Raw genomic sequence first — 16,763 nt, 5'->3', positions numbered from 1 at the left:
TCAGGCCATTCAGCCCATTAAGCCCCTTCCATGCTTCAGAAAAAAAGGGGGGGAGTGTCCAGACCCCTCAAAAACTGAGAGATCCTAACATTTGTAATGCTGCCTTCTTCTCCACCAACAACGTCTTTGCAGCCAAGCCTCCAGGTACTGCCGCTGTCCTCTAACCTCCTCCCCGAAAGTCAGCTGTTCCTCGGGATCTATCCATGGCTCTATCGAGCCGGCAACACCTCGGCTCGCTGGGAGGGGGTCAAAAGATTGTTAACTGACCCCTGGCACCCCTGAAAATGTCGAACATCGCCTCCCTAAGCTCGGGGTTCACTGCGGAGCTGCCATTTTGGTTTGCTGCCCAACGGAATATTGTAATATTGTAATAAAAATTACATTTTTCGTTAACATTTTGGTATTATCTTTATTAATTTTAAGCCAGCTACCTTCCCAAATTTCTCTATCTCTCTTATCAATATTGTCCTGTTTCTAATGGTTCTTCTATGAAGAATACAAGGTCATCCGCAAATGCTTGGGCCTTGTATTCCTTTCGTTTTAAATTCAATCCTTTTATCTTTTTGTTTGATCTAATTCTTATCAATAGATTTTCCAATGTCAGGATGAAGAGTAAGGGTGAAAGCGGACATCCCTGCCGTACTCCTTTTTTTATGTCAAAAAAGTTTGTAAAATCTCCATTTACTATTATACTTGCTTTTTGTTTTGTGTATATGGAGGCTATTATATTTTCAAATCTCTCCCCAAATTTCATGTTTTTTATTTGCTGAAGCATAAATTGCCAATTGATCTGATCAAAAGCCTTTTGGGCATCCAGAAAGACCAGAACTACCTGCCTCTCTGGATGCACCTCATAATATTCTAATACATTAATTACAGTTCTTATATTATTTTTTATTTGTCTTGTTGGTAAAAACCCATTTTGGTCTGGGTGTATTCTACAATTTAGTATTTTTTTCATCCTGTAATCAGTGTTAATAAAGAGATTGGTCTATAATTTTTTTATCTGTGCTATATCTGCTCCTTCCTTTGGTATCAACGAAATGTATGCTTCTCTCCACGAATCTGGTAGCTTTGCCTCTATTAATGCCCCATTACAGGTTTCTAATAATATCCAATCCAATACTTCTCCTAGTCCTTTATAGAATTCACTTGGTAGTCCATCCGTCCCTGGGGTTTTATTATTTTTTTGTTTCTTAATCGCCTCTCTTAATTCTTCTATAGTGATATCCCTATTTAATATCTCCCTTTCTTCCTCTGTTAAAGCCAACATTCCCTCCCCATTTAGATATTGATTTATTTCCTCCTCTGTCACTTTATCTTGCTCATAGAGTTCTTGAAAAAATTGACATGCTATCTCCTTTTTCTTTTCTAAACTATATTGCATTTTACCCCTTTTATCCTGTAGTTGCTGAATTGTTCTTTTCTCCTTTTCTTTTCTTAATCCATAAGCAAGCCACCTCCCTGGCTTATTCGCGTGTTCAAAATAATTCTGTTTTATAAATTTCAATGTCTTTGCATAATTTTCCTGTTCCAATATATTCAATTTATGTTTAGCTGCTATCCATTTACCTCTAATTTGCTCATCCCCAGCTTTATCTTGTAATTTTTCTTCCCAATTTTTGATCTCTTCCTGGACATTCTTATATTCTTTTCCCTTTCCTTGTTTCTTTTTGCACTGTAGGCTATTGTTAATCCTCTCACATAAGCTTTCATTGTATCCCACAGATTCTGACGGAAAGTAAGGTATTTTGTATTATCTCTAAAAAACAACTCTAATTCCTTTTTCATTTGCTCTATATATTCCTTTTCCTTCAGTATCTGTGGACTCAATGTCCATCTCCTCTTTTTCCTTTGATGTCCTTTCCATATCAACATTACCGGGTTGTGATCAGCCCAATTGTTTGACATTATTTCTACTGTTTCTATCTCTTGAATAAGTGTCTTAGTTATCCATACCATGTCTATTCTGGACCAGGACTTGTGAGGATTGGAATAATATGTAAATTTCTTTACCTCGGGATTATAGAATCTCCAACTGTCTATTAAATTTAATTCTTCTACTAGATCCATAAAACTTCTAGGGAGTACATTTTTCTTTTTTTTATTATTCTGATCACTGCTATAATCCTTTTTTACATCTACAATTGCGTTGAAATTGCCAATTAAACATATATTCTCTGTTTTTTCTTCTAATATTTTTTCATGTACTTTTTAATAAAATTCTAACTGTCCATTATTCGGTGCATAGATGACCACCAATAAAACATTTTTATATTCTAATTTTACTTCTATCATCAATATTCTTCCTGTTGCATCTGCATATCTCAAATTACCCTCTATTCCTTCTCTAATGTACACCACTATTCCTCTTTTCTTTTCTTCCGCTAATGCTTACAAATGATTCTCCTAAGTATTTTTCATCCTGTTTCCTTATGTGCACCTCTTGGATGCACACAATATCCATTTTTTGTTTTACCACTTTTCTAAAAATTTGATGTTGTTTAGCCAGAGAGTTAAGACCATTTAAATGATAAAAATTTTAAATTCTGTTCCATTTCTTTGTGGTTCTACTGCGTGATATTCTATTACTTCCTGTCCCTTCTCTTAGCTCTTGTTCTCACTCCTTCTTCCTCTTGAAGTTCCCTTTCTTCCTCTTTGTCTCCTTCCTCTAAAACCTTTTCCTGTTCTTCCTGTCTGTTATCCATCTAAACGGTATGTGCCGCTTATTTAATAATGTGGCTAGGAACCAGTATTCCTTTCTCAGTTCTCTTATTCTCTTAGGGACCTGCTTTAATGTGGTTATTTACTTGCCTCTATAGAACATGAGTCCATTTTTCATTATTTTATACACAATGTCTCTTACTTTTCTTCGCACAAACCTTACATGGACCTCTCTTGGAAGTTTATATTGTCTGGCATAGTTCGTGTGGACCCTATAGACCTCGTCCAGCTCATTTATTATTTTGTCCTTATCTCACTGAAGGGCCTCCGCAATCACTTCCGCCATCACAAATGTCAGGTCCTCCTCTCTATCTTCGACAACGTTCTGAAATCGCAAATAAAATGCAGCTCTCTCCATCTCCAGGTGGGCCACTGTATTTTCCAGTTCTTTATTTAGTCTCATCATTTTCTGGTCCAATGAGTCCAATTTTTCTTCTGTCTGTTCTGTTCTTTTCTCTATGACTGTTATTCAATTATCATTTTTTTGTATGATTTCTTGTATTGAATCCATCTTTTCATCTAATTTTTGGATATCGTTTTTGACTTCCCTCTTGATCTCATCCATATCCCTCCTCACTTCTTCATGATTCTTTGTCATACATTCCTGCATTTTTATCATAATCCCTTGAATTGTTGAGAAGGTAGCTTGCATGATTTGCATAGTCGAAGTAGGGGGTTGTTTTTCTGATGGGAACATTCCTTCTATTCTCTGCGCTGCAGGAGAAGCTGATGGTCCAGTCAGTGTTGAAGTAGTTTTCTTTCCCGTCTTCACAATAGTTGTGGTGGTGCTGGTCATTTCCTTTAGTATTCTATACTGTTCCCCTAAAAACCTATCTATCTTTTCCCAAATCACCATCCTCTTCGCTATTCAACTTCCTTTCCTTCCTTCCTTTCCTTATCCCTTACTCCCAGATTATAAACAGTCCACTACAATTCACAATGCGTTATATCCCAGAAAACCTATCTATATAATATAATTTCTAATTTAATTAATAGAATTCTATTAAAAAGAGAAATTCATTAATACCTTAATTAATAATCGAATTACTAAAATTATTCCACTTTTAGTTTAAACTAATAAATAGATAGTTATACAATTACTAATTTAATCAATTAAGAAGCTCTAATATTAATTTTAAATCTTTGTTTTAAATAATAAATGAACAAGTTAAGAGGAAAAGGTAAAGAAAAGAGAGCAATAAAAAATATAAAAAAGAAGAGAAAAGATAGAGGATAAGATAGGATAGGATAATTTTATTTCTATACCGCCCCTCTCCCAAAGGACTCGGGGCGGTGTACAGCCAGGTAAAAACACAATACAAATATCACAATTTAAATTTAAAAATTATTAAAAGTATTACATTCAAGGCCAATTAGCTAAAAAACCCAAAAATTTAAGAATTCCGAATTTAAAACTCAATTATGAAGCTAGTCCTGCCTGTCAGAAGGAGCGAACTGGTCGGTGGGAGGCTATCGGTGGCAGAAGGCGGTCTCATAGGTACCCAGGTCCTGAGCCATGGAGCACTTTAAAGGTGGTAACCAGCACCTTGAATCGCACCTGGAAGATCACTGGGAGCCAGTGCAGCTCGCGCAGGAGAGGTGTTACATGGGCGCAACAAGTTGCACCCATAATTACCCGTGCGGCCACATTACAGTAGTCCAGCCGGGAGGTAACAAGGGCGTGAGTGACTGCACAAGGCGTCCCGGTCCAGAAAGGGACGCAACTGGCGAATCAGGCCGACCTGATAAGAAGCCCCCCTGGCCACGGCCATCATATGCTCTTCTAAAGACAGCCGTGCATCCAGGAGGACGCCCAGATGGCGAGCCCTCTCTTTGGGGGGTAGAGATTCACCCCCTATAGACAGCGATGGCGTCAGCTGACTATACCGGGACGCCGGTAGCCACAGCCACTCGGTCTTGGAAGGGTTGAGTCTGAGCCTATTTCTCCCCATCCAGACCCATACGGCCTCCAGGCAGCCGTCAAGGGCATCATTGGGGTGGTCTGGGATGGAGATGTACAGCTGAGTATCATCAGGGTACGGATGATCCGCAAAACCACGGATGATCTCGCCCAGCGGCTTCACATAAATGTTGAACAGAAGGGGCGAGAGGACCGACCCTTGCGGCACCCCCCAAGCGAGGCGCCTCGAGGTCGACCTCTGCCCCCCTGCCAACACAAACTGCGAGCGGTCGGAGAGGAAGGAGGAGAACCACCGCAACACGGTGCCCCCTATTCCTAACTCCCTCAACCGCTGCAGCATGATACCATGGTCGATGGTATCAAAAGCCTCTGAGAGATCTAATAGGACCAGAACAGAGGAACAACCTCTGTCCCGAGCCCTCCAGAGATCACCAATGCGACCAATGCCGTTTCCGTGCTGTACCCCCGTCTGAAGCCCGACTGGTAAGGGTCCAGATAGACAGCTTCATCCAGGTACTGGGGGAGCTGTCGTGCCACCACACTCTCAACAACCTTCACAAAGCGAAGGTTGGAGACCGGACGGTAATTTGCTAATACAGCCAGGTCCAGGGAAAGCTTCTTGAGTAGGGGCCTCACCACCGCCTCCTTCAAGGCAGCAGGAAAGGTCCCCTCACTCAGAGAAGCATTTATAATCCCGTGGAGCCAGCCTCGTGTAACCTCCCGGGAGGCCAGTACCAACCAGGAGGGACATGGGTCCAATAAACATGTGGCAGCACTAAGCCTACCCAGGATCCTGTCCACATCCTCGGGAGCCACAGGGTCAAACTCTTCCCAGATAATGTTCTCAAGACGTACCCCCATCTCCCCCCCTGGACTCACCCAGTCGGAGTCCAAGCCTTCCTGAATCCGAGTGACTATCATGTAGGAACTGCACAAACTCCTCAGCACGACCCTGCAAGGGGTCTTCCCGCGCTCCCCCCCAAAGAAGGGAACGGGTCACCCTAAACAGAGCAGCTGGGTGGTTCTCTGCAGATGCGATAAGAGCGGAAAAATAGTTAAATTTTGCCGCTTTTATCGCCACTAGGTAGGTCTTGATATAAGACCTCACCAGTGTTTGGTCGGATTCAGATTGAGTAGTCCTCCAGACACTCTCTAGGCGTCTTTTCCGATGTTTCATCTCTCTCAGTTCCTCGGAGAACCAAGGAGCCAATTGAGATCGACATCGGGTCAGAGGCCACAAAGATACGACGCGGTCTAAAGCCCCAGAGGCTGCCCTATCCCAGGCGGCCACCAGGTCTTCAGTCGAGTCGTGTGCCAGAGTCTCAGGAAATGACCCAAGCTCCGTCAGGAACCTATCAGGGTCCATCAGGCGCCTGGGATGGAACCACCTGGTCGGTTCCATCTCCCTGTGGCGAAGGGAAGCGGCTCGGAAGTCTAAGTGAAGGAGGGAATGATCTGTCCATGACAAGGGCTTAATATCTAAATCCCCTATTCCTAGATCATTCAACCACTGACCAGAGACAAAAATCAAGTCCAGAGTGTGTCCTCCTTTGTGAGTGGGGCCTTGAACTAACTGGGTCAGGTCCATGGCCGTCATGGAAGCCATGAACTCCCTAGCTGCCTCCGACGTCTCACGGATGGATGGCAGGTTGAAATCCCCCATGACAACGAGTCTGGGGGTATCCACCGCCACCCCGGCAATAACGTCGAGCAGCTCAGGTAGGGCTGCCGCCACGTGGCAGAGAGCTAGGTACGTAGTCAGCAAGCCCATCTGCACCCCACGACTCCACTTCACAAAAAGAGACTCACATCCGGCTATCTGAGGAACAGTGGCCTCCCTCGGACAAAGACTTTCCCTAATAATCGCCGCCACCTCCCCACCCCTCCCCTGGGCCCTCGGCTGATGAAATGCACGGAAACCCGTTGGACACATTTCTACGAGGGGGACCCCCCCTCCTGGCCCAACCAGGTCTCCGTAATCCCTGCCAGGTCCGCACCCCCCTCCAATAAAAGGTTACAAATGAGGGGGGCTTTATTAACCTCCAACCTGGCATTACGCAACATCAGCCGAGGACCCAGGGCCTGAGATTCTGTGCAACCCGGGAAACGAGACACGCATTGGGGGCCGGAGTACGCAATCGCTCGCAAACAGCGCGTGTGTACCCCCCGAACATGATATGGCCCCCTGCGTCTGCCATACGTGCCCCTCCCACTCAGCATTTCAAGTGAGCTGCCTTTCATCTCGCCCTCCGGCACCCCATCCCCATCCCCTCCGCTGTGCCCATCCGACCCACCACCCCCTTCAGTGGCTATATGGCCCCTCCCAGGTCCACCTCTACAACCCCCTCCCCCCTCCCAGGTCCCCTTAAAATTTTCGTTAAAAATTTTGTTAAAAAACCCCTCAATCTATGTCCCTTAAAACCCTTAAAATCCTTAAAATCCTTGTGCCACCTCTCGGGGTCCCAAGACCCGTCATTAAGGTAGGTCTTAAGTAGAAAGGTAAAAAGACAATAAATTTACCAATAATTAATACTAAACTGCTATTAATTAATTATAAATGTAAAAATGTAAATTCTATTTGTTACTTGATAAATAAGTATATCAGTATATAAATTTTGTATAAATGTACATAGTACTTTCAGTTCTTGTGAGTTTTAAAAGTTCAGATAAAATTTTTCCTTTGAAATTTTAGTCCTTCACTCAAAAGTGACAATTAGTCTTCAAAATGGTGATTTCCAATCTGCACTGTCACACTCATGCGCCCTTTACTTTTTGCCAATCCACACTTCTTCTTCTGTTAGAGCAGCAAATATATGGAAATACGAGCAGAACCTCGTATTCAGGTTCACTTCTCTTTCCCAGCTTCCTGGAACACTCACTTTCCTTCTGATCATTCCACCCCCCTGGTGTTCTTCTGCTGGTCTGCAATTCGCCCTCTTCCCGTTTTGCTCTCCTCACTGTTTGCCGCCCGTTCACACTCGGAGTCTTTCTTTCCTCTCTGCTGCCCCTCCGGAAAATTCCTATCCAATAGTCCAAAAACTGGAAACGTATTCTTTGCTCTCACCGCTGAATCTCGCACCGTACTCTCTCTCCACTTCCTATTGCTCTAAACCGGGATGTCAAGCCTCTGGGTCAGCCATGCCAGCTGGTTTCCTCTGCGTCTGGATTGAAGGTCCTTCTTGGTGTGGTGGGAGATTGCACCTCTCCACACCTCCTCCGAAGATTCCCCTCCTTCTTGCCGGTCCCACCAGGACCGATCCTCACCCCTAAGGGGCACCAAAATGCCAGAAAATCGGCACTGGGAACGGAGCGATTTTTCCAGTGCCGCCCAGAAGTCAGATCTAGAAGTTTAAATGCTACTCTGCATTTGGGGATCAAGCCATATTGTTGTTACCAAATACTTGTCATTCTGGTTTTGATTGACTGTTCTACCTCTTGTGTCAGAACAGTATTTTTAAAAAGAAGCTTTACTGGCATGGCTTCCAAGTCAATTGATGTGCTTTATTAAGCTTTTCTTTATTATGTGGAAGGAAAGAAGGTAATTTCAATAGAGGCAGATCTCTTTCTTGCTTTCCCTCTTCCCTTTGGTCTCAGAATTGTGGCTTCTTTGAACTGTCAGAAAATTGGCATTGGAAAAGAGGGGATTTGTCCTTTGTCCACAAGTCTAGTTCTTGTGGTTATTTTTGTGGGGGTATGAATGCAAGGCAGAATATTTTTGAAAGAGAATATTTTTGGCCAAATCTGGGACAATATATGAAATACAGAGGAAAAATATCCTTTGCCAGGTGAATTATAGCACTAGCCATTCATGAATGATAGAAGAAACAATAATTTCAAATATCTGAATATGTGTACTGTTCTGTTTTTAGGAGCAAATGGTTGCTGATGATCTTGAAACTGAGGTAAAAAAGGAAATTCTTTCTATTGTTCACTTTCATTAACTTGAAAGGAAAACATTTTTCCATCTCCTTGGATAATTGCCCAATAGATCTAAAATCATAAATTAGCAGGAATGGGTGTTTTAAAAACATTTTGGGTTGATTGTGCTAATGTACCAGGATATATGTAATGGCAGCATATGTTAAGTCTCAAGTAACTTTAGCCTGCTTGACTGCTACACACTGTGGGATATTGGTGTATATCAAATCTATACAGGTATATTATCCCAGAAAGAGAATCAGACATTTCTGGCTCTCCATAGCAGTGATTGTTGTTCTCTTCTAGAAAGATGAACTGAGGAGACTTCTGGCCACAAAGGAAAAGCAACAAGAAGAGAGTCTGCGAATGCTTGAAGCTCTGAAGTCAAAACTCAGGTTCCATGAGGTAATGTCCTTTAATATGGAAGGCAGTCTTCATTTCTAGTGGTCCTTTGCAGAACCAGAAAATGTGTGTGTGTGTGTATGAGAGAGACAGGATGGGGGAAGAAATGATTGGGTAAGAGGGAATCACAGAATGTAAGGGTTGGAAGGAATCCAGGAGATCATCTAATCTGATCCACAATTACAGAATCCTCAACCGTTGACCTTGGTTTCAGTACTTGCAGTGAAGAAGAGTCCACCCCACCCCCGCCCTAACAAAACATTCTGTTTCATGGCTGAATGGCTCTTGCCGTTACATATTTTTTTCCTGATGGTTTTAAACAGTGGTTTAAAATACAAGAAGTAGATTTACTTCTTGTATTTTAAACCATTGTTTCTTGCCTATTTTCTGGATCAATTCTACCCAATTGCCTGTATGATAGCCCTTCAGAAAGAAATTGGCCTTTTCTTTCTACAGTCTCCTCTGTCCAGGCTAAAAGCAGCCAATGCGTTCCTCACCCTGAGCCTCTTGGCTGTTGTCCTCTAAGTGCGCTCCAGTTTGTGAATATCCATCCCCAAATGCAGAGCCCGGAACTGGGCATACTAATCTGGCTGTGTCTGACTAATGCAGAATAGGGTGAAACTGTAACTTCTCCATTATAGGTGGAGGTAGCATCCAGGAATGGGTTAACTTCATCTCCTCGCTGATTGGACTGAATCTGTTTTGAGCTGTGAGGACACGCCTCCTCTACCAGTGGTTCCCAGCTTTTGACTCAGTCCCTCAGCAAGGACGGACGCTTAAAAAGTTTTCCTCTACAGCTTTAATCGATAGAATTAATTCAACAGATTTGAGACACAGAAGGATTGCTTGGCTGGCTCCCAATCGCTGGTAGAGTAGCCAGGCTCTTTTTGGTGGCTAGAGCTCCGGCTCAGGCCCCGGCTGTTCAGCGGGCTCGTGGGGTTAGCATGCACGTGGTGATTCCACACAGCTACCCAGGGGTTCTAAGACCGTCGGAGCTTTACGCTCCAGTCGAGCTCAAGCAGCCAGGACTTCCAGGAGCTCAGAAAGGAGAGCTGGCTAATCAGAAGGTTTCGGAGCTACTGCGCTCCGGTTTGTCAGCCTCAGCAAGCCCAGCGTTGCCAAGAGCTTCGTGCTCCTATATTTGTGCCAATATAGCACAAATAGACCCCTGAGCTTGCTGCAAGATTGGTGTGAAGTTTCCGAAAGATGCCCTAATTAATTCATGAGCCATGAGCCAAACTTCAAAAGAAATACAGCCATTTATTAGAAGCACCATTTCGACAATATTCGGATGCAGTTAGAACCAATCCCATGTAGATTTATGTTCCCCTATGACCCTGTCTCTCCCCTCCTCTCTGGCCATGTCATAAATCACATTCTTCAATTAACCACTTTGGCTGGCTGTAAAATCCAACACCCTTCTTCTGATTGTGGAAAGAAAGCATGTATGGAATGTAGCTTCAGTTAGGGAAATCAGTCAGCTCTATCAGTTCTCCCTCCCTCCTGCTCATGGCAACTTGAAAGCTTTGCAAGTTGACATTTGGAGCTTCTGCGCTCATTTAACTCAGCCCAAAAGAACACCGCAGTACTGTCTGGGGGCAGGAAGCAGCCGAAGCCACCCACACCTTTGGGGAGAGGTGCGAAGAGGCAATTAACAGCCACCTGGGAGCCCCAGCCTTGGGAAAAAGGTGTGACATGCCCAAACAGCTCTGGATTGCCTTTAAATAGGCATAGGCTCCCGGGAGAGTGATTTATCACTGTGGGAGAAAGAGGAGAACTGGTTAATCACCAGCTAATCATTGGCAATAGCAGGAGAGCTCCCTGGGGAGTCAGGCTGCGTGCATGCCGCTTGCAAAATGGCGGATAAGGCCCAGGTGGAGGCAGCTGAAATGAAAGGCCGTATGGTGCACACTAGATCTACATCTACACTAAAGAAGGAGTAGGCCCACTTTGCAAAAGCCTCAGGAAGGACCAGAAGTGCTAAACCTGGGAAGAAATCTGCTACCTCTGACAAGGTGTCTAAAGCAGAACAGAAAGATGCTGTGGTCGACAGGTAAATCCCATTATCGTTTTAAAGAGACAAAGACCGAAAGAATCCTGGAACAAAGTTTATTCTTTGCAAAGGGACTTTCTCTCTAAAGTAGAGAAAGACGGAAATAAAACAATTTACACAAGTTTTTATAGTCTTCAGGACATTCAGAATACACGTCAATAAAGTACCTTGGGAATCAGTTCCAGATCTTACATAACATCTTATATAACATATGCAGTACATAATTCCACCCTGGAAATTCCCCAATTCCCAACAGAAATACCCCTCAAAAACATCAATTGCGTACTTCCTTTAATTAATAAGGGCAAGTTAACCCAGGAACGTATTTCCTGCAAAACAAACATCTTCTCAAAAACAGGAATTACACATTTCCTTTCTCATGTTCTTAAATGTCAGCTTATATAATCAGGTTATACAAAGTAAAACAAAACCCTCGCTATTTAAATCTCTACTCTTCAAAGCCAAGACTTCGGCCCACCTGGGGATGGATCCTGTAGTTCAAGATCCTGTAGTGGATCCAATGGATCCTACGGAGTCCCTATTTTCAGAGCTGGCCGCTACAGCGGAGGTGATTCCATCACCTAAACTGTTCCTGGATGTGGTCCAAAGGCAATGGGCCTCTCCAGGAAGAGGAGATTTTATAGCGTGGGTCCAGAACTGGACTGAGCGCTTCAGACACTCAAGGTGGATGCACCAGTGGCGGCCCTATCCTCCCCCTTGGTTCTACCTGGTGATCTGGAGGAGACCTTGAAGGTGGAGGACAAAAGGGCAGAGCAGATCTTTCAGAGAGGCTACCAGGCAAATGCCTGGGCTATCAAAGCCTCAACAGTGGCTTCCTTCTTTACCAGAGCTTCACTGATCTGGCTTCTCCAGGTGGAGGACTGCATTCTGGCTGGGGATGTTCGGATACACCAAGATATCAATAAGCTTGATATCAATAAACTCTGTAAGCAGAGTTTACAGCAGACGTTACTCTAAATGTGGTCAAGTACGCATCTAAGACCATGGCGTCTTCAGTGGCTACCGACACCTGCTTTGGCTACAGCAGTGGCAGGCATCCGCCAGGCATAAATGGAAGCTAGCCTCAGCCCCATTCAGAGGAGAGACGTTGTTCGAGGAGGTTTTGGACCCTATCTTAGTGGAGTCCAAGTACAAAAGGAAGGTTCTACCATCCCTTTCCAGGCGAGGCAAGGTTCGCTCCTCGCCTTATTTTCACCACCCTACCTTTTGCTTGGCGAACTCCGGCTTGGCGTTCCAGAGAACCCAGATCTCCAGATGCTTGCTTCCGAGTTTTACTTGGAGTTGGGGGGTTTTCTGGAACACTGATATCAGAGACACTATTTTCCAAGGCAACAACAACAACAACAGGATAGGTTGGCCAAGGGCAAGCAATTCCAGACCAAGCGGCCATTTCGTGGTGGCCGAAGTAGGTCCTTCCAACGCCCAAAGTGACTGCCTATTCAACCCTCCCATTGGGAGGTTGCTGGCCCTCTTTGCAGAGTGAGGGAGGAGATCACATTGGATTCATGGGTTCTAAGGACGATCAGGTCAGGCCTCTTGAGTTCCTCTCTACGCCCCCGAGGCTTTTCATTCGTTGCCCCGTCTCGAGAGAGTCCTCAAAGAGGGTCCTCATGGAGACAGCAATACAGCACTTGTTGGACATTCAGGCGATTCAACAAGTTCCAGAGGACCAAAAGGGGCAGGGGGTCTACTCTATTCTTTTTGTAATCCCCAAGACCTCGGGGGGTGGGGGTAGAGGGCGATTCTCGACTTGAAGAGGCTGAACCACTATTTAAGATACTGGCGGTTCAAGATGCAGTCCCTCCAATCGATCCTAGAGGGCGTTCGGGAAGGTGACTTCCTCACATCTATTGATCTGACGGATCACTCATCAGTTTCGGACTTAATAAAGCCCATTGAATTTAGTTTGTCAGTAAGACATAAGTACCACATTAAACCAGACTGTTTCAGACCATAAAGTTTAGGAACCAGGTATTCCCTTCTTGCTGTCGGAATCCTGGAGGACTTCTCATGTAGATCTCTTCATCTAGGTCTGCATGCAGATAAGCGGTGTCAACATCGAACTGGAAAACTTCTAGACCAAGGATAGTTGCAGTTGCTAAAGCAATTTTTACACTCTCAGTTCTGACTGTCGGTGAGTAAGTATTTGTGTAGTCCTCAGGATAACGTTGAGCGAAACCCTGAGCTACAAGTCTGGCCTTGTAGCCAGACCACCATTTGGTTTCTTTTTGATTCTGTAGACCCATCGAGTGCCAATGACCTTTTTGTTTGCTGGAAGTTTTGTAGGTGTAAATACTTTAAGTTTCTTTAGACTGTCCATTTCAACCTGCATTGCTTCATACCATTTGTCTTGCTCTGAATCAGGGAGCTGCTTGATTTGTGTGAAATTATCAGGTGGAAGTGTAACATTGCAAATCAAAGGCAAGGGTGCTTTTGTCAGTTGCCAAGAATATCGTTGTGGAGGGATTCCTTTTGTGGCCCTTTTGGAACGTCTCGGAACAACTGTCCAGTCTTCTTCTGCTTCGTCCTCGTCCTCACTTTCGTTGCTAGCGTCAGCATCCGCGGCTTGCGAAGACGGAATATCGGGTTGAGAAGAATCAGTGGAATCTTGGTCATCAATCTGCGTGGCATCAGCAGTATTATCTCTAGGAAAATAAACTCCAGGATCATTGGAATGAATCCTGGATCAGTCAATATCTTCCTCAAAATTAGCAGATTGGGAAATCACAATTACATGTTTAGAGTCAATAAATTTGCTCCATTTTGAGTTATCATCAATACCCATAAATCTCAGCCTTTTTGCTGCTGGACTTTCTTTTCTTCTTTAAGCTAAGGGAATGTTCACCATAGCATATGAACCAAAAATATGGATGTTTTTAAGATCGGGCTTGTAGCCATACAACATGAAGAAAGGAGTCTGATTTGTTACACTGCTCCAAGTACGGTTGACAATGTAATTTGCATACTTCATAGCTTCACCCCAGTATATCTTACCAAGGTTGGCGTCTTCTAGGAGACAACGCATCATGGTTTGCAGGACCCCTTGTCTTCCATTATGAGCCGGTGTGTAAGGGGCCGAAGTCTGATGAATAATTCCATTCTTACGCATCCAGTCCTGGAAACGTTGAGACATGAATTCGGCACCATGATCACTCTGGATTCTGGCGATGCGAACTTGATGTTGGGTAGAAACAAGGGCTGCAAAGTCTTTAAAGATCTGAAAGGTCTCTGATTTTTCTTTCATAGAATACACATATCCATATCTAGAGTAATTATCAACAATTGTTAGAAAATATTTTCTACCACCAAATGATGGCGGGAAAGGACCAACTATGTCAGTGTGAACCAAATCAAATCAAAGCATTTGCGTGTTGACAGGCGTGTAGCGTGTTTGGGAATGGCTGCTGCTTTGGATTTGGCCTTCTTGCATACAGCACAACCTTACACCCCTTTAGATCCAAACCTTTTGCGAACTCCGGCATTTTCCTAAGAACACAGAAACTGGCATGCCCCAATCTTCTATGCCATTTATGGAATGGCAATGGCACCTGGAATGCAAAGGTTTAGCAGTTAGTGAATTCTCAACATTAACAGTTTTATGAGGAACCTCAGGCTTGCTCTGAGCAACCTGTTTACCAACTCTCTTTTTGTTGGCTTTAGGACCCTTTGGAATAGCAACAGGATCTCTCTCTGGAGCATCTCTCTCTGGGCCTGTGCTCTCCCTTTTTGGAGTTTGTATACTTGCCTGTGTTTGGTTTTTAGGCTTTGGCTTTAAGTAATAAACACCACCAATTAATATGGTTCCAGCAACAATATCTCCATCTTTAACTATGTAACTTGCATTTTCAAGGTGGTGAACCTGGAATTTTAACATTCTAGACAAGTGACTCTGGCTAAGTAAGTTACTGGTTGCTGTTGGTATGTAATAAACATCAGGAATGAATGCATCGAGCTCTTCAACATAAACAGTTCCTTTTCCTTTGACCTGACAAGGATGATTTGAAAAAGAATAAATTTCACGTAGTTCTGGTTCAGGCTCGTGCATCTCTGTGAAAAGTTCCTTTCTGTAGATAACACGCAATGCTGCACCACTGTCCAAAGTCCACAGGAGTCGTCTGTCGTATTCTGGTTGAGGTTGTGGATCATTGGTTAAAGCCAATGTGGCGAGTGGAGTTTGTGGATCACGCCGGGGACCACGACGACCTTGTCTTCCGCCTCTGCCTCTGGAATCTGTTCCTCTGGGCTGGTACGTGACGGGAGCTGGAACTCGTTGGGGACAATCCCGGGTGGCGTGTCCCACACGATTGCAGGTGTTGCACCTTGGCATCCTTGGAGCATAGGTTCTTTCTCGGAAGGGGCGCCTAGCTGGAGCTCTTGATGCGGGTGGTCCTCTCAAGTGTGGCGTGGCCAACATGAATGTCTCTTCTTCAATTAAAAGTCTACAGACATTGTCCACTGTGCGTTGAGCAATTGGGACTTGGTTAATTTTTGTAACAGCATCTTTCCATTCATAATTCAAAGAGTTAATAATGATGCTGATCATTTGAATATCTTCAATGTTATGGCCTCTTTCTCTCAATTCTGTTCTCAGTCCTTTCAGTTTGGTCAAATGCCCTCCAATTTGTTCACCAGGTTTCAATCTTGAACCGTGGAGTTCAGACATGAGTAAACATGAAGATTCAATTGAGACAGTCCTGTAGCAATTTTCCAATTCAGCCCAAATTTGACGGGCTGTTGTATTTGGTGGAAAAGTGACCTGCAGTTCAGTATCCATGGATATCAATAATGTTGTGCGAGCCCTTATCTCTAAATCTCTTATTGCAAAAGTCCAAGGTGGTCCAGGAGGGTTGAAAATCATGCAGTGAGTGCCTTCTCTAAGAAGCAATAGTGTAATCTCACTGACCCAGGCTTTAGAATTATGTCCTGACATTTTTAGTTTTGACTCACCAGTTAGTGGAGAGACAGAAAATGCCTGGTAAGGAGCCTGCATTTGGTATGCTGGCTGTGCTGGCAGAAATGCCTGTGGTATTTGTTGTGCCTATTGTGGACCTAAAAATGGTCTTGGTTGTGCCATTGGAGGTGGACCAGGAGCTGGCCCTATTTGCACTTGTGGCTGTGGCATATATGCAGGCATTTGTTGCTGGGGCACATATGGAACATATGGCACATATGTCATTTGGCACATATGCCATTTGTGCCATTTGTGCTTGAGCTGCAATATTGGCATGACCTGCTGGAGATGCAGTCATTTGCCTTTGCTGCATTAAGTGTGGTTGTGTTCCATCTAAAAAGACACCAACACCACCAGGGGGTGTTGGAGTTTGGGCCTGTGGAAACACTTGTGGCATTTCAGCTTCCTGTAGTAAATTACTTTCACCAGGAGATGGTGCTGCACCTTTAGCTTCGGGCAGCCCAGTTACAAGAAATGACTGTGTGGCAGGTTTATATGTAACTTGATCAGGGAGACTTTCATGTGACGTATGCAGTGCTCTTTGCCTTAATTGGCCTGACACAGAATCCACCAGGGGGAGTGTCTTTGGCTCCGGAGAAGAAGGCAATATGGCGCTTTTTATCTTATGTTCTTAAGTCACAAGATTCTCCCTTATCTTGCTCAAGCATAGATATAGCCATTTTTGCCTGGGATAGCTCCTGTTCATAGAATTTTATACGGTCACGATAGGCTTTCATAGCCAGCTTATTCAGGGTGAGCTCAAGAGTACGAGG

General features: G+C 44.2%; 1 protein-coding gene across 9 annotated transcripts in view; it reads left to right on the top strand.

Annotated features, from left to right (window-relative positions):
* Window positions 1–16,763, top strand: part of UACA (uveal autoantigen with coiled-coil domains and ankyrin repeats) — a 77,378-nt gene that overhangs the window by 40,288 nt on the left and 20,327 nt on the right. For 5 of the 9 annotated variants that reach the window (XM_087877824.1, XM_087877822.1, XM_087877823.1 and 2 more), the window contains exons 12-13: window positions 8,515–8,547; window positions 8,870–8,968. The exons of 2 other annotated variants lie outside the window; for them this stretch is intronic. In XM_087877824.1, the coding sequence (XP_087733950.1) occupies window positions 8,515–8,547; window positions 8,870–8,968 (132 nt within the window). The remainder of the gene's footprint in view (window positions 1–8,514; window positions 8,548–8,869; window positions 8,969–16,763) is intronic. 2 more of the 9 variants (XM_087877826.1, XM_087877825.1) reach the window with 1 other exon arrangement.

The sequence above is a fragment of the Pantherophis guttatus genome, chromosome 13 (assembly GCF_059756535.1).
Source record: "Pantherophis guttatus breed Tessera chromosome 13, ASM5975653v1, whole genome shotgun sequence".
Taxonomy (NCBI): Eukaryota; Metazoa; Chordata; class Lepidosauria; order Squamata; family Colubridae; genus Pantherophis; species Pantherophis guttatus.
Note: the sequence above shows the minus strand (reverse complement) of the source record. Positions and strands in the feature narration are given on the sequence as shown.